Source organism: Camponotus vicinus, unplaced genomic scaffold (assembly GCF_025532165.1).
Source record: "Camponotus vicinus isolate PSW18456_S1 unplaced genomic scaffold, iyCamVici1.0 SCAF_7, whole genome shotgun sequence".
NCBI classification, from domain to species: domain Eukaryota; kingdom Metazoa; phylum Arthropoda; class Insecta; order Hymenoptera; family Formicidae; genus Camponotus; species Camponotus vicinus.
Window position 1 is genome coordinate 1804873 of NW_028141979.1, and position 22304 is coordinate 1827176.

Sequence of the window (22304 nt, forward strand, 5' to 3'; positions counted from 1 at the left end):
CTTTTTAGCATATAACATTAATATTATTTTTTATTTTACACATATTTTGTCTTTATAACTAGTTTAATAATAATTATGTCAATTTAAATCGCTTTAAAATCGAAATAAATAATGATAAGCTTTAACAATCGCTTTATCATCATTATTTATCGATATTTATCACGATTATTTAAGCTTGCTCGATATTTCCATGCAATTTACATTGAATTATGATTTTGTATTCAGCTCTATAATCTCTTGTGAACAATTACTAAATATGTTAAATTTATGACACATGAATTTTTATTTGAAATGGCCGCACCCATTTAAAATTTTGAAAGTATAGAAATCTTCTCGAAGAGCTCGGGTATTTTTATTCTATCTGATTTTAAAACAATTATACAGAGCTCATTCGTGAGTATGATTATCGTACGCGAGTCGAAATTAATTTCATATGAATTCAACAAAGCTAAATGAAGATTACACCCAATTTAAATCCAGAAGGGTCCATTCTCTCTTTATCGGTAAAATCGATAAGCTCCACTCGCGAGATATGGGCCAACTGCCAAATATTTTCTAAAGAATCTCTTCTCGCACTAATAAAGTCGCGACAAAAAGCTCGTTAAAGAAAGCATGCACGAAGTATTCTAAATTTAACATTTTTTCTTCATACGCACACAAACACATACATAAATACAAACATAGAGATCTCTAATTGATTTTTCAACGAGAAAAAAATATAACATATATATTTATAAATTATTTTTTTAAATAACATATTATTGATATAATTTTAATTAATTAAATTAAAATTATTTTTTTTATTAATGAAATTATTTGATGCCATCAGTCTATCTTTTTTTCTTTTTTCGCGTGTCATTACCTTTGCGCTGTGGTTTTTTCTGCCTTTTAAAATTCTCTTAACTTTGATTTATATCATATAACCATTTTTGTATTAATTTATATTTTTTTTTATTTTTATAAAATTTCTAAGTCACAATTATTTGTTAAAAAATGCTTAGCGCGAAACTTGTGAAGTAATTTGATGTCCGCGATAATCTCACTTTTCCACAAATTCATTTTCGCGAGCATAACATCTCTGGGGAAAACTACTAAGAAAGCTTTTCTTCGCGCGAGTTCGATTGTATAACCCTGACGTGAATTGAAAATCAATCAGCCTTTACTGCAATTTGAAAGAAACGAGTCGGATTACCTTTCTCGACGCAAAGATTAATTGTCAATTATATCGAACAAGCCGTGATCGATGAAATATCTTGTGGAATCAATCCATTCTTTTTCTCTCGATGGAGGTGTGTTCATGATGATAACATGCGTTCGCGCTACGATGTAATTGACGAAGGTCATAGCCACCAGGTGATCAATGACGGCGTCCTTGTGTCGCGGTGGTAACACCACCCCCACTTACCAGTGTTCACACACGTACATGTGTATTTGTGTACACATGCACGTGCAGGTGGTAGTATATGTGGGAACGTATGATTCACCTAGCAATTTGTCCCTACCACCTCTACCTTTTTACATTATTTCGCAGCCGGCTTAAGTTCTACTTTTTTATCGACGCTGAGAAAGATCGAAGTAGACACGTGTGTTCAGATACGCGGCAATCATACTGATGGTTTCGTAAAAACGTCGATAATATTGATTCGGCACCAGATATATTTCTCTAAATATATTTCACTCGGATATTTTGTGTAGATATTCTATTTCGCTTATTTCAACGTCCTCTATCTCTTACATCTTTCATAAGCACGTCATGCATATTATAAAAGTTTCGCTAAATAAAAATCTAAAAGATTTTAACTTTAATGTTATCATCATGTATAATCGCTTAACATAAATTAGTCATAAAATTACAATTGTAATTTATGTAGTGGACTTTCCACCGCCAAGAGGTTTTTATTAATAATGCAAAGTGATTATATACAAAAGATTGCTCAAAATATTGACTGAATGTATAAGATTCATCTGTACTTAATTTTTTATTTCACGCACATATTACACATGGTATGCTGATAGTGTGAATATTTTTTATTCCTGTAAAATATTGTTCTTTTATATTAAAATTGAGAATTTATTAAAAGATACAAATTGAACTAAACTTCATATTTTCGATTGTTTTTAAGGGCTTAATGTTATACAAAAAAGGATAGTAATAAAAAGCCATCATTTATGAACGCTTTTGAAGAAATACATTTTCATTTCTTATTCTTAAATGTCAAACAGTGAACAAGATTCTTCCACGCACTGTATCATTTTGCAAAGGCATTAAATTCACCCGTATTTCGACGCTAGGCAAAGGCTACAATAAATGTCTTGATACACGCAAGCACGCAATAGCATGACGCGTTCGTTCATTGGAAATCTTACTCCACGATAATATTTTTGTAACAAATTGTATTTTCTATTTAAATATAACTTGAATATATACATATCATTGAATTTAAGAATTTTGATTCGTTAAAATTGGAAAAAACAATCGAGAGCCCAAATTTCTCATTTTTTAAGTGAAATTTGAAAACTAGATTGATTTGATCATAATCGAAAATTGACTCGTTCATTTCTTGACTTTAAAGATAATTTTTTAATTATTACGCGATGATTTTAATAATGATATTAATAATAAATTATTTGACAGAAACAGACAGACATATTGCATGTTGGCGAACGAATGAAAGTATTATACTAGTACATATACTGATTAAAATGCGCATAAAGACTCATATGTCGCGGGTTTACAAATTACAAACACTGCTTAATTCGACAATAAACGCATCTCGAGCTTGTCGTCCGTTTTAAAACCGTACATTTGAACTGCCGCGTTTTTACGAACCATTACACGGAAGAACGCGTCAGAAATCACCTTAAGAATAAGAGATACAAGTCCGCTACAGTCAATTAAATCGCCAATTAAATTACTCGCCACATCGCCAACGAGAAGAAAAAAGTGCATCCTGAAGAAAGCGAAGCAATCGTCTCGTGTCGAATAATTGAGTCTGAAAAGAAAGAAGAAAAATCCTCCAGATTAGTCTTCGAATCAACCTTCTGTCTGGGAGTGCTTTTTTGCGGTGAACGAGGATCAAGGACTATATTTATCCATAGAAGATCGCGATCGCTCGCAGGACGCTGAGTCGACGAGTTTTGTTCGAAGCTGCTTAAATGCCCTAAATGAGCGATGACGACGAAAGGGTAAGCGACGGTGATCGGGAGTGGACCCTGACCAAGGGTTGCTTGCAAGGGGAGAACGTCAGCGTGAGAAGCGCGGCGGAAGAGGAGGGGGAGGAGGAGGAGGCGGAGGAGGCTGGTAACTCGTGTGAACTGGCGCCTCATAGTACAATGAGCGTGGGGGCTGGCAGGGTCGATTCCCCCAGCCCCCAGGACATTAGGCTGCTCCATGACCTCGTCGAAGACCTCAGCAAGGAGCAGGAGGAAAAGAACGGCAAGCCACGGGCGGAACAGGTGAGCCATACTTATCGCGGAAATAGAGCGAGAGTGTTGACGCTCTTGGGTTGACGACCTCGTTGCCGATAGCAACATTTGCTATCGGGCTTCGATAGCAAATACCCTGATATACGATCCTTGTATAGCGCAGCGAGGAATTGCGAGTAAAGTGCGTTTATCGCATTCACGCTCGATGAATTCTCGCAATTCTTTCTGCTCTTGATTCCTGGACTTCTGACAATAATCTACACGCTAACTTTTTCACAAAGTGGGTCGGCATATAAGCATAAAGCTGAGAGGCGCGTATATAAGATTACTTTATGTATGATGTTTTTGTATCATAAAATGGAAAAATGGAAAAGAATAATCTTTATTTCTATAAATATTATATATATATATATATATATATATATAATTTAAAATATTTTTAATATAATATTTAAATACAATATATAATTTAATATTCTATACTCTTTCTTCAAAACACATATCATTGAATTTGTACATGTATCTATATTAAAATCAATACTTTTAGAAAATTTGATATGTATCACATCGTGATCAAATGAAAATTTAATGTCATAAATAAACGATTTATTATAATTTATTTGACGATTTAAAGTCTAGAACATATGGTGAATACTTATAGTTTCGCGTACAGAATGTGAAAACTTTTCAACGAAAGACTTTAGAGGAACGAAAGGATCGCGCTTGTTACAAGAAACGATTCCTATAACTTAAGGGCAATCCAAGTTTTCCGAATGCCTTGCAAGCCGTGTTGAAACGCAGTGTTCTTCCTTGAACAGCGTTGAACGAGCGCGAAAATGTGCGAACTAGGTTGTCGTTTATCGACGGATTCCAGCTCTGGACTAGGTGACCTAAATTGAAACAGAATGATTTAAAAGTGTTTCAAAATGAACAATCGCGCTTGTGATCGATGACGCGAGCGCCAACATAAGAAAGGATTTCTTAATTTTTTTAATTAATTTTTTTCGTCGAGTTTCCTCGCCAACGATAAATTCTCGTCCTCTAAAGTTTTCCATATTACAACTTTGTGCTTGTCGAGCGGCGGGAAATATCGTCTACTGAGTTTCAGAGAATGAGGACGCCTGGGGATTAGACTTATCTTCTCATGAGTTTCATATTATATTTTCCTTTCGGGGAATTCATCTAGAATCGAAGAAACAATAAAGCACTAAACTTGATAATATCTCTCTTTCCAAGGATACATTATACTAATCTGCTGTAAAATGCTCCTTTGAGATTTCTTCATTTGCGTCATACTTGACAGGGGGAATTGTTATTTTGTTGGAAACAGATTACGAGAGAAATTATATAGCTAAATAAAATCCTGCTACAAATCCTCTTAGATATAATAATGCAAAGCATTATTAAGAGGATTCTTGCAATTTATGATGGTTAAAACGCCAGAAATTAAATTGGTATGACGCGCAATTTTTACTTTGCAATGAATTAGCGATGCATTATTTTACGAGAAAAATAAACATTAAATTATATTACATAACTGAATTAAATTAAAAATTAACATATAGATTAATAGTAAATTTATGTATAGACATGTATATAATATAAATAAAAATAATAATCACATGATACAACTATTTAAAAACTTTTTATTTTAATTATTTATTAGAGAAGAATAAACGAGAACAGATTTATTATTTAGGTCATATCCGAAATGACTTCCGAGATATAAAAGACAGTAACGTATTATACACGATTATACATTAAAAGTAACATAGCATCGTAACGAATAGCAACGAGACATAAAATAGAAAAGTTCCTTTTGGTAAGAGATTTCATCGCCCGACTGCGCCAAGATGTCTGCTGCGTAAAAAATGTAAAGCGAAAAATAAATGGAAAAGAGAAGAAAAAAGTAGGCGGTTCAGCGAGGATGCGAGGCATGAGTTTTTCATGGTTTTACTGTCGCGATTTTCCTCCGCTTTGCACATTTTTTTTCCGTTGACGAGCAAAAATAAAACGTGTCGTATAGATTCCACTGACCATGCGCACTGATCGTTCAAAGATTCATGGTCGGTGAAGATTTTGTTCAAATTTATAACACGTAGCTTGGATATAAAAGGGCACTAGGGGATTATATCGAATAGAAATGAATTGTCATCGAAAGGAAGGACACGTGGCTTTTTTCCATTGAATGCATGACTAATAACATCACACGCTTTTATATACATCAAATTTTATGATAAATTATCGGAATTGAAATTCGTAATCAATTTTACATAGATATAATATTCATATCCTTGCAAAAAAGATACATTATTATATAATTAATATATATAAAAAGGAATAAATTTAAAAAATATATATATACATATATATGTATATAAGGGAGATACAAATTAATTCAATAAAATGTGTAAATTATAAAGAAGAGAATGCAGAGAATTAGTCAATAAGAGCGAGTCTATATATCTGCCATTGAGAATCTCGCAAATATATTAAAAAAGTCTGTTGTATGGAAAGGAATTTTTCTATGGAATCCATGGAATTATATTCATCCGAAGGATCGCGCGAAATATTTATCTTCCCTTTCATTTCGATATCTCGGGAGAAGAATTCAATAATCAACGAGCCCGTTATCTTACGCGACCTCTCGTACGAGCGCCTGACATTTCAACAATTGTATCTGTCAAGGAAGCATTTTCCATTCTGTGTCTTCATATAATGCGCCCTGTTTCACAATAGCCCGTACGCTCATACGTACACGACGACGCGAGCGTCAGCTGGCGTCCCGCGCTTCGTTGCGCCACGCGATATCGCGCATTCTCCGGGGGTTGATTCTCGCGGGTCCGGGCCTGCGTAGAGCCGCGCGTTGCGCGAGGCTCGGTTGCGAATCAATAAGAGTCTAGCACAGGTGGGTCGTCGTCGACGACGGCGACGACGGCGGCATCGGAGCCAACGCGGAGCGCGCATATACGACGCTAGTAAGTCGACCGTCTCCTCCTCGGCACCTGGACGTTCGGCTGAGGTGGCGAACTCGCTGAGAGGTGAGACACGGACGTGAAAGGGTGCGGAAAGGGGCTGACGAAAGGGACTGAGGACGGAAGGTCGCTATATACCGACTCTCTCCACGATCTCTTTTCCCTCTCTTCCTCTTTGTGTGTGTGTCTCGGTCTCCCTCTCCCGGAAACGAGAGTCGAGAACTTGGAATGTTGGCTGGAACAACGATCGCAGCCGTCTGGAGCGCACGAGCGTCCCTCTTGCCTTAGTCACTCGGCCGCAACAGTGCGAGAAACTACTTGGATTACCAGGGATGCTGAGGAGACGCGTCAGTTACAGCCGGCGATGCTCGCAGAAGTATCGTGATGTGCTGCATTCGTTAGAGATCAGTGCGCGACTATAAGTCGGCATTACGGATGCAGTCTGATTACCTGGATGCATTAAATATATTCGATGTGCGATACATCCCCGGTGACGACGATCGGACCTCGTGGACGCACATATCTTCCCGAAACTTTGCCAGCGTATCTATGAACGGAGATATCCATATCCTTGATAATTAGCAGCCGTAACTCGTTGAGTATAGACTCGTCGAAAGTTAATCACTCGGTTAATCGATCAGTAATCGAGCGAATCCGGACGACCGTGCATCGAGAGAGTTTTAGTGCAATAGATGCATAATCTTCGTGAGGAAGGAATCTTCGCCGATCACGTATACAATATCTGTAGCACGCGTTAATCAACGAAATGCAAGTGATAATTATCGAGCGTCACTGGGCTCACATCGAAAGTAAAGAAACTGTTCTGCTTAGCGTTTTAAGAGAACGCGCGTGACAATCGCACTGACATTTCCTGCCGTGTTGTGATCGATCTCAATCGTTAAATCCTTGGAATCATCTTATCAAAAGATCTCATTGATAAGGTGGAAAGTCGGAAGAGAAGGAATATCAGAATATGATCGGGATGAAATATTCTCCGACACATTCACAACCTATGGTTTACACGTGATGCGGCATTTGCGAGACTCGATCACGATTTGTTCAATCAATGCACCACCGAAAGTTCTTTTAAATTGATCATTAAGAAGATTCACGAGGCTCCCATACGTCTTCGTTGACGGGAAATTGGAACGTCCGTGTCGTCGCGAGACAGGATGTCGCTTCGCGCATCCCTGGAGGATTCCTCAGTATTAGCCCGTGCCAAATCCATCGTGGACAGCAACGAGGGTAGACCATTCTCGTGATTCTTGAATCTCCTAGAGGATCTAGGGTCGAGAAGACTTATACCGTATACGAGCGTTTGTACCTGCATCGAATTTCCAATTGCCAATAATTTGTCGAATTCCTGTCTCGTTTTAGCCTTTTGTCCGAAAGTCCGAAACGCAAGAAGCTGAAGCGTTGAGTAAGAAGAGCTCTTTTATATTTCTGTTGCGATCCCGATTTTGCATGCTGAACGATATTTTCGCGACGAAGGTAATTAATGCTTTTGAAATAAACGAGAGTGAAGAAGAAGAAAAAAAAGAAGAAAGTGATCGAGACTGAAATTCAAACACCTACCTTTTCTCAGCTGAGACTGTTGTTACATTCCATCCATTATTTATTGCTAATTAATTAATTAATTAACGAGATTCGCTCTGTGTCGCGAAATTTCCACAACGCGGCGGTGGAGAGAGAATTAAGTTTAAGTCAATAATTATCCTTGTATGTTTTATATCGGTATTTTGAATCGAGGGGAGAAACAACTTTTTAATCAATCAAATGGGATATACCAGAGGTCGTCGCAATAAAAGATGTGAATGAGCCGATAGCGATATTTACAAGGTTTCCTTTTTACGTCGTAAAAGCACACGCATATATAAGTAACCAACGATAATTATCGATAGTAATAATTCGTCTACGAGCACACAAAAGCGAGTTGACTAAGTGATTTTACGGATGCGCACACGTCCTAACAATAACATTGCACAATATTTAAATTTATAACAAGCACAAAAGAGAATTTGCTTCGTCGAAATTATTGATTGGCAGATTTATACTAACGTAAGAAAAAAGAGGAGAGAAGACAAAGAATCAGTGAAGACAAAGATCGAAGACAAAGACAGGTGAGAAGCATAACAGAAAAGTTATAACCAACAGTCTTTCAAAGCGTCGACTTTTAACTACGCTTCTTTTTGCAACGCCTTGCCTTTTGCATTGCGAGACAGCAAATTTAAATTACTATATAACGGAGAGTACAATACTCGACAACAATTATTTGGATTAAATTTTATTGCTGCCTTACTCAACGTAAATAGTAACGATACCGTCGCGAGTCTTTGAGAGTTCATTTTCGAGATTTGATAAACGGCTTCTGGGAACCGTCTATTGCAATTAAACAACGTGAAGGCGATCAACAGCGAGAGCAGTCGCGTTGGTCCGTCGATTGCTAGGTCGGCATACTTCGCCAAGATTCAGCTGTTCAAGGAAAAACTGTCCAAGTCCCAGCCTCCGGGTTCGTCCCAACCGCGGGACGAACAGATAGCATTACGCTCGGTGAAGGATCTATCGATTGACATACCGACTGCCAAGGTGGCCAATCGGCCGCCGCCAGTGGTGATAAGGAGGAAGCAGATCCCCCCGCCGATCAAGGAAGGGAAGCAGCGGGACTCGAGCGTCGCAGACTCCAGCGTCTCCGACGAGGGTGCTCGATCTATCCAGGAGCCCAGCGAAAGATTCATTTCGGGAAGGAAGAGGAAGGATCGAGGGCACTCTCGTCGTAGCGAGTCGAGGTACGAGGGAGAGGAATATAGTCGAGGCACGTTCGAGTTCCTGCTGGAGAACGACGGGGATCGCGCGCGATCGGAGATTGTCGATCGCTCTCGCAGGAAGTGGGGTTTGCTGCCAAAGTCCGCGTCGACAAACGGTACGGCGAGGATTTTCGCGGAAACGGTAGGAGGCGGCGGTACGACGGCCTCGACCACGAGCTCGTCGTCGTACGAGCGCGACCTGCAGAGCCTGTTGTGCGTCCGGCCGTGCGCGAACAGCAACTTTACCTCGGAGGCTGGAACCTCAGCCGGTGGTGCCGGCGAACGGCGCTTCACCACCGGCAGCATCAGAATAAGCGCCAGTACGTCCTCGGATCTTCAAGAGGAGAGCGAGCTGTCGTCCGAGGAGAGGGACACCCTGATCGAGGGCCTTGCGAGGACGCCGTCGAGCGTCTGCCGCAACAGAATACCGAAGTTCGGTGCTAGACGAAGGGTCGTAGCCGCCTCCGGGTCCTCCGCTGCCAAGGATTATTATCCTCGGACGGCAGGAGACCGGCTTCTTGACCTGAACGAAGATCCCTGCTGCGTTTCGACGGCGGCGACGGTGGTGGCGGCATCCGGGTCACTCGCGAGACAGCAGAATGTTCACGTGATCAACGAGACCGTCCACGTGATCAACGAGACGGACACCTATCCCGACGACCTTCCCAGCTCGTCCCAGAAACCGACCTCGGCGCCGACCACCCTCTCCCTCAGCAGGAAGCTCACGTCCTGGACGAAGGAGGGTAAAGATCTGCTAGTGAAGTCGGTATCCTCGGCAAACACGCTCGCTCCAACGACGATGACGTGCATAAAGTCCCCTCGAGCGATGTCGGAGCATCTCTTGGGGCAGCTCGATGCACCGGTCGCGCCCACGACCGCGGTCCTCGGGGCCCTCAGGGTCAAAGGCGGCTCGTTGAAGGAGGGAGATCGCAGCGAGAAGATGACGGATATACCGCGACAGAGATGGAGCAGCGTCAGAGTCAAAGGTGGAAGTACCAAGAGTCTGTTGTTGGAGAACGGGGGCCCGCAACAATCGGCGCTCAAGGCCGGTTTAACAAAAGAGGTATTCCGAACAAACGTCAGTCGCGTTAATTAAGATTTCACTCATTAATGATCAATCGTATCTTGAATCGTGATTCGCGATAATGATGCATTAATTGTACGTCTTGTATTTTATTTGATCGGAATGAAATACACTGACATAGATTAATCACATCATGATAGGGAAATATTGTTGGAATATTTTATAGACTGATTCTCTGATAGATGAGAGAATAACACTTAGAGTCGCTGATATTTTTATTATGATAAAAGATATCGCGCAAATGCTAATATAATGATTACATATAGATATACGGAGAATAAAATTCGAAGGTAGCGACTGACATTTTTATTGTGACCCTTGAAACATTAATATCTTAAGATGTGCACGAGCTATTTTTGCATCGATGCATCGATCGCGATACACACCTACACGATGTCGACTCTGACGTGAGGGGGATTTCAACTACAGTTTCAGCTGCTATCGTGCATTTTATTGACGTAGATAAGAATGATATATACCTTTGTTCTCTGATGCCATCGTATATATATGTTTCTCACATGGAAAACGTTTATTCTAGGTGACTAATTTCATTACCGCCAATCTGTCGAGCAAAAATATTTTTGCAAGCTCCGATTTTGGCGAATGTAGCTTGAAATAAGAAATTTGGGAATCCAACGAGTCAGATTGATAAATTAATAATTAATTAATCATTAATAAATATTAATTGATTCATTAATCATTAATAAATATTAATTGATTCATTAATCGTTAATAAATATTAATCAATTCATAGATAGACAGTACTTTTTATGTAGGTTCATTCGGTTATTCCTGAATGCATTATTTAATAAATTAACTGCAACTATATTTTTCCTTCTCTCACACACACATACACATATCGTGATTAATAATATTTTAAATACTAAAAGATATATTAATTCCCCTTTTTTATTGAAAATAAATATTGAAAAATATGTGAGACAAAAATCTTGTTATTTTTTATAGGAAAATGAGAGTATGATTTTAGGAAAGACTCATTGAAAAATAAATGCGACACGTATCGCAGGAGATGTGACATGTCCAACAGGAACTTTAAGTTTAATCACATTTGTGACCTATTCTCTTCAATCGGTAATTTAACACAGATATTTTCCCGACGAGTTTCTTCGATTGACTCAGTCAATACCATTTTCTGGCTCATGGACAAGACATTGTTTACAAAGAAAACATCGTTGACGATTTCATACTACGGGCTAGTTATGGCGAAGAGGATAAACATCGCATTACTATGCCTATCCCTCGGTGGTAGACGTGTTAATGCTATTTTCAGACTACACATATGTACATGTGATGCATTCTCGTAGGCTACTGTCTCGACGGAAAACATTGCTCGTTTCTTCCCCTTTTATTGATAAACTCACAATGTATTTCCAAATATTATAAATGAACAAAATTATACAATAGCTCATAAAGAGAATTGAAACCGTAAGAGGAAATACGCAATAAATTTGTTTCGTAATGCAATATTTAATTATGTAACATTTTAATTGGGTTCGAATTATTGAATTGCTTTTGTCATGTCATTATCGCGTACATTACAATTTCATTACCTGGAGATATCGCGTGTGATTTATTCCGAAAGCTTTCAACTCGTGCTTGACTGCAAATGACGCAGCCTTGTGCATTCAACAGTTCCATTATGCTAAATTCAGACTTTGTACTTTGTGCTCAATTATAAATGAAAGTGGGAATTGCGAAACAAAATTTGCGAAAAAGGTCCCTTGGCGTGCTACCGAGTGAATGCGCCTTTATGCGATCCGTCACGCCGATCTGGAGAAAGCCGGCAATTAATGCATTCGTACAATTAAATTTGATGATCGAAACATTAGCGCATCCCTATGTTTTCTGATAGAGCGTTAAATTAATTGACTGAATGTCCTCTTGAACGCACGAGAACTCGCGAGAGCCTCGTGCGACCTGCGAATTAATTGCTGCGAGTATTGCGCATGCATGGGACTCGCACAATGATAAATGGAAGGTAAATCGGCCTTTTCTCGAAGGGAGACGCGGATACGATCACGATAAAAGCGATTGATAGGGCTTTACCTCGCGCGCAGCTGTGCAATTATTGTCGAATCGATATAATTGTCTCTTCGAGAATAAAGGCAGGCGAGAAACGTCTAAAGCGTGTTAAAACGAAAAGTAAAAGAAAACGTGCATTCTAGGTAGACTTCCAAGATGTTTAGAAATAAAATATACAAGATACTTCAATATAACACACTATATAATAATAAATACGTAGTTCAAACTTATCAAACATTTAGATTAAAGTCTTATTATATTTAAACCTGATTAATGTAGTAAAACGATGTCTCTTTAATCATGATATATTTAGATGAAGCCATAATACGAAGGGAAGAGCGATTTTTCTTAATTAATAAGAAGCCGGAAGCGATATTACATCCATTTTTAAAACGATCATGGACGGATTATGCTTGTTTGTAAAACTCGTGTTTTCCGCCTGTAAAATGGCTCATGGTATACGAACAGTCGAGATGCCTGAAAATACATTCACGCTTGCCTGCTTGGTTACTTTCAGTAATTATATTTTACGATGAACAGGCGCAATATCGCGCTGGGTTTGAGAAAATATACAAGTGTGCTAAAATATTTAGTATGCCGGGAAAATTGCTGATTTAGTCGAAGTGCGATTCTGGAGCGATTAATTAATTTTATCACGGTAGAAGAGAGAGACATTGAATTAATTTAAAATAAATTTCATTAAGCATTTTATATTTTCCTCACTATTTTCTTTTCATTGAAATACATTATTTAAAATTTATAGATAAATACAAGCAGCGTTTATAGATAAATGCTTCTTCATCCCCCTCCACGATCCTCTATTATTTAAAATTTATAGATAAATGCAAAACATTTATAAATAAATGTTCTCTTCCACGAGAGACTCTAATCTTCTTACGCAGCTAATCTCTCGACTTATCTTATATCGAACTTATTAGAGGACAGAAATATTAATTAATAAAGTCGAGATAATACAATTACGATAATACTTCCATAATAGGAACATTATATTGCATATACTTATTGTTAGCGGGATGATATTTGAGCTTCCCTCGTTAATTACTCTAATTGAAGAGGCGGATTAGCTAGTTAATAACAGGATAAGGAATGAATTATCATTATTGTCGTACCGACAATCTGAGTCCACAAATGTTATTCGGAAGCGGTGCGCAACTTTTTCGTCGCGTGTTTCTAATTTCTAAAGCTGGAAACTATACACGTGCCTCATCTCGGTTGTCTCGCCACATGGTTAAAGCGGTTCATTAAGCATGCCCATAAAATGTCAGTCGCTGTCGGCCTTTTCGAGTGCACTTAGCATACGATCGATGCATTATTAAATTAAAGTCATAAACGAATTGAAGTGGAAGCTTCTCTGATCTGCATTAACTTTCAAGTGTATAATAGAATTATTGTCGACACATGTGGAATAAGATTGATCCTAATCCTAAAGAACGGGTCTCATAGGATGCATCATTCTCTGTTCTTTTATGTTATATTGATTATTCTTACTCACTCGTAATGTGAATTAATATAAACGCAACTCGCTTAAAATTCGAGTGAGTGGTTATCTGAAGAAGGAAAGTTCGAGATTACTGGGTTACGTATGAGAGAGGAAACCTCCGATGTTTCTGGATGAATCAGCCTCGTGAATATCGGCGAATACGCCTTGACACTTTTATCCCCGCCCTATTTCTGATTTTTACGATCTGTGCTTTATTACGACTTACGTCTGATACTGGAGCAAAGCCATTCGCGATCTTATATCTTCGTTGCAGCTTTAATATCCAGAAACACATTGAAACTCACGCTAGCAATTTATTTTTCTTACAAAGAAAAGAAACGATCCCGGTATGTTTCATTGTATCGGAAATTAATTAAATTTTTCTAGTGTTCAAGTTATCTCGTCTTTAATGAGGAATTCATTATTTATGTAATTGGAGCAAATAATTAACGAGCATAAATAATATAATTTATGTTGAGTGAAATAAAGAATTTAAATTTCCTCTGAAATTTGAACGCATGTACAATATATTTGTACAATATATCTGTAACTTTAAGATTAATTTATTAATTTGCGATTAAACAATTTACATTTTTTTATTGAAAAGAATCATTTTATTTCATCAATCTTACTTGCATTTAAATAATTAATAACGAAACGATATCATGGAATAGCAAATTAATTTCTATTCATATTTTTTACACAAATTTGGATATATTACAAATATTATCAACAATATCGAGAATGTTTTCTTCGATAAAAGTCAATAATGAATTTAATTATACATCTTCTAATATGTACCTGTTTGACTCGATTTGCTATTCTTTGGTTTTATTTCGCATTTTTACGATTCGGTTTTACTGTGCTTGCATATACCGGGCGTACGAAAATCACGAATTACCGTTCCTAACGGGCTGTGAATTCGGTTGGACCGAGTAGGGGCAGATGTTTTCTGAAAGCACTCCTCGGCATGCAACCTCGGCGCCGTTGCTCCGACTTCGCCTGAAACAGATCTCCCGAGCGCTTAGTTTTGCCGCGCGTACGCGAGCGTGCGGCCGCGGAATCGAAGCGGTTGAGAACCGACCGAAATTAGATCACCTTGCCTGGAATTCGTTCGGCGTCCCAGAGAAGCAACCGACTGGAATCATTAGATTTTCCGCATCGCAGTGAAACCACCGTAATAATAATCATTATCTTTATTCCGTCCGACTCGATTCTCCTGTGGAAACTGAGCTCGAATGTGAACAGCATCCCTTGAGGTTTCTCTCTCGGTCGAGCACGACTGAAAATCAGAATTCTCTCCGACTCCGAAAATTGCAAATAACATCATGAATCTCTATTCAACATCGTGGGGTCTCGCGTTGCGGAATTTATACTTGTAAAAGTCTCCCTCGTGAAATCCGAAAGTGGGTGGAAATTCCCTAAGCCGAGAAAGTTCCATCTAATACTATTTTGACGTGAATGTCATCCTCGCTTTATTTAAAATCGATCCCTTCACGGGAGCTAAATTCGTGAGATCCGGGTAAAAGTGACTTCGTGAAATTCGCGGATATTTGCTTCCCTCTGAAGATTATCCTTTAAATCCAATATACAAGAGAGATTGCATTTAACACTACGATCGTGATTGTCATCGTCGATGCTTTAAATCGAGAATTTGTAACGTTGGGGATTTTTCGGAGATTGTAAAGAAATAAATGGATAAATCGAAAAATATCAGAGACAATTTAACTTCAATTCTTCGGTCATATTAATTCGATTAATTTTGTTACAGACAAATTTTTTGAGTATCTAATTAAAGATCAAAAAATCGAATCAGTGCAATATTGATTCACTTGAATCTTCTAATCAGAATTAATAATATATAAATTTAGCGCTATTAAAAATATTTCACAAAGGTTTGATGTTTGATGAGAATGCTTATGACAAATTTAAGAAGACGCTAAATTTTCTAAATTAATCGAATTCTACTGATTCTTTAAATCAGTTTTTTTATTAAGTTTGAATCTTCGATTAAAAACTGTATGAAAGTGATGAAATTTTTTGTATGAAATAAAGAATCGAGAAGACCGACAGATTCTTTGAATCGATCAAGTTTCCCGCAAAGGCAACATAAAACTACGTGATTCCTCCTTTATGTTCGTTGATTGAAGAAGCTCCTAGAAAGCTCTCAAACATTTGATGTATCGATATTGTCTGACCAAGAAATGCCATTATCTACTTCGCATCAATTTACAAGATTTGCACAAAGAAACATGACTTTTTTAGAAGTATGATTCAATAGAATTTTTTAAAATGGCCATATTAAATTTGATATGAAAGTGGAAATTCTTTTTCTGAATGTCTCATCCTTGATACTCGTCACGGATGCTGTGAAAAAAGGAAATCGTTGTCTTGACAAGATGGAGGGCTGAGGAGAATCTGTGGAATGTCCTGGGTGTTTTCTTTGTCAAGATTTCGCAAGCTACATGTCGTCGAGAGACACCGGAGACTTGCTTAGTGAAAAAGTTTGAAGAAAAAAAGTAGTAGAGAAACAGGTGGTTTCTCCGACGTCGTTTGCTCTCATTTTTGCGCGTATATTAAAAACGCGCAAATATCGCTCGAGCGAAATTCGCCACGATTGAGAATGACACTGGAATATTTCGTGAGAATGTCAGAAACCATGATGCGTTCATATTTTATGAAGGGAAAGAAGCAGAAGTTTGGTTCAACCCTGTCGACGGTAATGGATGTTTTTTATTTGCATTATTATTTTGATAAAATTTATAAAGATACAATTATATTTTCATTTTTGCAAATTATATAATTACAGTGAGATAAACTGCAAACTGTATATCATTATTAATTATGTATATCTATTAATTATGTATATCTCTCTATTTATTTATCTGTAAAAAATTAAATATTGCAGAATTAATTATTTGCATTGTTAATATAACTCTGATATACATTTATCTATTATTGTTGAAGATATAACGCGATGATAATTAGATAATTATGGAGGCTATGTAATTTGTCATTCGCCAAATTTGCTTTCGCGGTCTCCTGCGGTGCTTCTCTATCGTTCTAATTAAGTCACACTTTGTTTATTCGCGTTTATCAAATAATTATTTAGTTTATTTAGTGTTATCAAGCCTTGTAAACGTGTTTGTCTTATCTGCCGCGAAATGGCGCGTATATTTCGCATCGTATTATCGATCGCCTAACTCGATATCCGGATGAATGAATGCTTTCATCGGATTAAAATCCGTTGTGAAATAAAAATGAATTTAAACAAAACATATTCAGATATATATTCAGGAGCGAGAACACGCAGAAGCCTCGACAGAAGCTTTTTCTTCATTAAAACACATTATGAGCGAACGCGTTGTTGTTGACGCGACCTCATTTTCAAATGGCACTTCAAAATCCGTCGTGAAAATGTGCTCAATTGCTTTTACGAATGTCGATGAATTATTTGGGATAAATTTTGTTTATAGTTCGAATAATTTGTTAATAATTTATTTGAAATATATATAAATCCCTCTCTCACATTATATCAAATATAAAATTACACATAATAATTAATCCGCCGGTTTATTCTCCTCGCTAAAGAAGATTTTAAATATAATGCTTAAATTTATGCTATTTCATTGATATGATTTTATATAAAATTTAATAAGGACAATCGTTATTTCCGCGGAGAATATTCTCAAGCTTTATCCAGAAACTTCCGAAGATACTTTAAAAACTCTCTGATTATCGCAGAAGCCCCGCATTTTATTTGCACGCGCATCAGGTACATATTTATGCGGGGAAAACATGGTTCTGCCGTGAGTCTGCAAATATTAAATCCGGTTGCGGACGAAGTCGAGTCATCGAAATAAAACATGTAATTGCGAATTGCTTCTCATAGATGACCTAGTGAATTTAAACAGAAATATCCTCGGGCCTTTTTATATCACAATTTTTCTTTACAGTTAATTTAACGTGCATGAAATTTATTCAAGCGTCTTTACAGAAATTCTGCTAAAATGCACCGAATCGGATAAAGTTCCTGAGAGAGGAAGAAGATTTCTCTGCTGTTGCGCTCGTAATTTTTCGCTAGATTTATTTTCACGCTATTTTTCCTGGTTCAGTGAACGCTGATGAAAATAATCACATAACGCACGTAACTATTCGATAATTCCAGGTCACGTAACTTCGCGACGAACGCCAACCTCCTTCGACTATTTCGTTTCGATTACACCTGTCGAAGCATCTTAGATCGATGTGAAAATCCATACGTTAATATATCTATATAGATGATGTCAATCGTTCATCGCGATAAAGTTATAATTATAACGCTAAAGAATCTTCTCCCCTGTCTTTTAATCTCTGCCACAGATTACCTCACTTAACTTTGAAACTTCTATTTTCCCGATACAGAAGAAAATTAAATAAATGTAGGGAAAAAAGAGAAAATTATAAAGCGAAATGATCAAAAATATTTATTTGCAATATTATTTATTTACAATAATATTTATTAGCAATATTTTTAACTATTAATTATACTTTATTCCCGTATGTATGCATATATAAAATAAAAATGCCTTTGTGACGTGCTGCGAGTCTATTTTTCCTGAAGAGAAATTTCCCTTTTTTTGAAGATGGCACGAATTGTTGCGATAATCTTAGGTCATTGGAACGAGGTCATCTTCGCGACAACCCTTCTCACTTAGCATCAACATGAATAAAACATGACCACAGCTGAATTTACATTCCCGCGGCTGTCTCTGACGAGCTAATGAGCGGATTTTTATCCTGCCTCCTCTGACCCACCTGACTATACACTTGCCACCAGATAAAAGCTGATAATAAAAAATCGATAAAAAAGGAAGAGAACCGAGCTTGGCTCTCTTCTCTTTAAAAATGTCTCCAGCAAGGTATATTAGTTGTTATTAGATATTATTTGATATCGAGCTAATCGAATAAGATTAAAAAACAAGTACAATCGCTGCTCGATATTGAACTTTCGCTAATGCATATATTCGCGTATCAATTATTGTATCTCTAAAAATATCTAGAAATAGATGTTGAATTTTAGGAAGAGAATTAAGAATTGATTCGGAAGATTCGCAAGTATGGAATTTAATGTTGATAAAGATACTCGAAACCAACATTCAGTAACGTAATGGCGAAGCTACATAATGGTGTCACTCGCATTGAACGTTTCATTCTCCAGGCATCAGTAATGGATATTCCATTTTCTATTTTTATTCACTTATCGGTCGTTTATTGACCGATGGGGTTGATAATAATAAAACGACCGTATACGCATGTACACGGGGAGAGGAAGGAAAAGGGAGCAAACTGCGACTTTATCACGGGATAAAATCCTCAGTTCGCTGTACGAGCCTCTTGAGTGCGGTTTATCGATATCGACTTTCTCTCACAAATTCTTGTTAGGCCGGGCTAGACTGATGACTCTTGACAGCTTAGTGTTTTGCGTATCCCCCGACTTGGCGCACACCGAAATGTGCCAGCTAAGGGTATGCTACTACCGTGACACACCGTTCCTCACGAGCAGAACCGGCCAATCCCGAGCCAATCGAACGAACACCTCCCTTGGTCGGGCTGCATTGCATCAGTGTTAAGCTGACGCTCGGCCGGCGCTCTTCCGGTTCTTCCAGCTCTCACAAGCGCCATAAACAAGCGTTCTCGATTCTCGAGTGCCAGAAGGATCAATAATTCGAAGTATTAGTTCGCGTTTCAAGAGAGAAAAAGCTTCGAACTATCGACCTGTTTAGCAACACACTGTGAAGCCTCACATCCGAAACTTCTATATGGTAGTCTCGTAATTACCGTGTTGCTCCCGTCGCGTTTTGGCTGTTCACTCATTCGGCAGAATCGATCGCTCTGTGAATTAATTGCCTTTTGGAATTGTGACGGAATATTGAGAACATGACACTTAGGTAGAATCGCGGATTATGGCGACAACTAAGTGGTTAAGCTCTCTTGTGAGCACGAAGCCTGTTCTAAGCTCGTTCGAGTACTTGTGACTAATCCCTTCAGTGGGAAAGCAGTAATTTGATCAGCAGAAGAGGATTTCGCCAGCTGTTGGACGCGATGTTTGCAAAAATGTGGGAAGACGTGATTCGCACGGTCCGCTTTCGTCCATTGGTCGGATCGGGTTGACGAAATGGATGTATGGAAACTTTTTTGAAATAACCGATTTTTTTATTTCACGAGATTTGCGCTTCCTATTATCTCATTTAAGCCGTTTGCCTCCTTTGCAGAAACACGCGCGAGTTTAAATTAATCTAATAAATAACTCGAAGCACACTTCACTTCTCTTGTGTTAGATAGATCAACAAACAATTGCTCCCTTATTTTTCCTCCGTGTCTCGTAAGTGATATGATACGATCAAACGTCATCCAACTCCGACACTCTATAAGTCTTTTATCGTGATGCACTTTAACGCGAACAACGTTAGTTTAAGTGTCGCTATATCGTATAATCATGTTGACAGAACGTTTTACGTGAAGTATGAGCGACGTACTGATGGAACACCATTTTTCGTTCTTTTATATCTCTCGCACAAGCGTATATCTTGTGCACACAGAAAGTGTTCGTTTGTTAACTTTATATATAAGACGCGATCTCTTTTTCTCATCAATCGTGAAACATTTTATTCCGTGTAATCGGTCTTTTTTTAGACCATTTAAAGAGAGAAGATACGAAAGAGGTTGCGAGCTGGAGAGAATTTTTTCCTAAAATTTTCATGTGATCTGCCCTAGGTACTGTCTCTCGGAGCAGACGTCCTCCCAGAGTACAAATTACAATCCCCCAGAATCCACAAGTGGACCATATTACACTATTCGCCGTTCAAGGCAGTCTGGGATTGGATTATATTGCTGCTCGTGATGTACACCGCCATATTTACGCCGTATGTTGCCGCTTTCGTTCTGTCGGATCCGGACTATAACAGCAGGAAGAACAAAAAATACAGTGATGATCCCATCGTTATCATAGACTTTATAGGTGAGTCATTATTCAAATTTATAATTTGTTTCTTTTGCTTCATTTTTAAAATAAATAAAAATTGTGCAGCTAAAGTGATATTTAAAAATATAAATAATTAATATTTTTATCTGTAATAACAATTAATATTACAAATGCGTATGGGAAAATAATAATAATGACAACAATATAGTTTTTTCTTACGTATATTAATTTTGACAGTTAAATAATTATTTAATAATTATTATAATTTATTTTTTATTAATTTTATATTTCTAAAGAAAAAACAAAGGGACTCACTTGAAACAAAATTAAAGTCTTTTTTTGAGATTGAGAAGTAAAATCGTATCTTATAATAAAGCTTTAAATTTGATATTGATGTGCGAGCACAAAGTCATGTAATGTTTCATATAACGTAGCTGGAACGCGAATAACGTGTCACGACTGTCTGAAACAATAGAATGGATAAAGGGACAATAGCGTGGAAATAGAACGAACGAACGAAGAAATCGGAGAAATGTCCGAGAAGTGACATTTCTAGAGATACTATCTTCCATTATTCCGTTTCAGCACGATGAATTTTAGTTTCGTGGAAATTTTTGAAATTCTAGGTACGATATTATCGGACGAACAAACGAAATAAAAATTTACGCAACATTACCTATAGTTTGATATTCGATATAAGAAATTCGATAGATTAAAAATTTGCGATATAAAAATCAATTATCTTCAAAGAATCAATTTTCTTCGTAAAAAATATAGAAAATGTATATTATCTTGTTTTCCAGTCGATGTCACCTTCATCGTGGACATTATTATAAATTTTCGCACGACGTTCGTCAACAGCAACGATGAAGTAGTGTCCCATCCTGGAAAGATAGCCGTCCATTACCTGAAGGGTTGGTTCATCATCGACCTGGTGGCTGCCATTCCCTTCGACCTCCTACTCGTAGGCTCGGATACTGACGAGGTAAGTTTCGTCGCACGCTTTGCATTCCCTAGATTACCTTTCTCCCAAGCCGGATCTGGTGTTTACGGGATTCACGTCTCTTATGCCAATTTGCAGCTAGTCGTTCGCGAGCGCGAGCAAAAGATTCTTTCTCGTAGAAAAATTACAAAAATTCGTGGCATTTTGTATATTCGCGCAAATCGTTCCAACCGCGTACTCTTGGATTCAGATGACGGAAAGCAATTTCGCGACAATAAAAGCAATTTCGCGAAAGTAAGAAGTGATACTCGCGGACGCCAGATCGCCGAACGAATTTTCTAGAGAGAGAATGTCGGTGTTAGTTGGTAAATATGATTAGGATGACATGCCGAGCCCAAGTTACATGCCCATAGATGTGACTTTGACCAAAATGGTGCTTAGTTCGTTTCTTCCTATTTTCGATCGTTTCTCTCGGTGTTGAATGATTTCGTTTACCTTGGTCGAGAATTAGTCGAGTCGTCGTGTTAATGTGCACACAATGTATACCGTACGGACGGACGAGAA

The 22304-nt window shown here is 37.9% G+C and overlaps 1 protein-coding gene across 21 annotated transcripts in view; it reads left to right on the forward strand.

The window, feature by feature from the left end:
- Sei (potassium voltage-gated channel seizure) overlaps positions 1 to 22304 on the forward strand; it is a 102418-nt gene that overhangs the window by 63781 nt on the left and 16333 nt on the right. For 20 of the 21 annotated variants that reach the window (XM_083104510.1, XM_083104512.1, XM_083104515.1 and 17 more), the window contains 2 exons: positions 20590 to 20833; positions 21601 to 21782. In XM_083104510.1, the coding sequence (XP_082960636.1) occupies positions 20590 to 20833; positions 21601 to 21782 (426 nt within the window). Of the gene's footprint in view, positions 1 to 8768; positions 10269 to 20589; positions 20834 to 21600; positions 21783 to 22304 lie in introns of those variants that run through there. The other variant, XM_083104529.1, reaches the window with a different exon arrangement.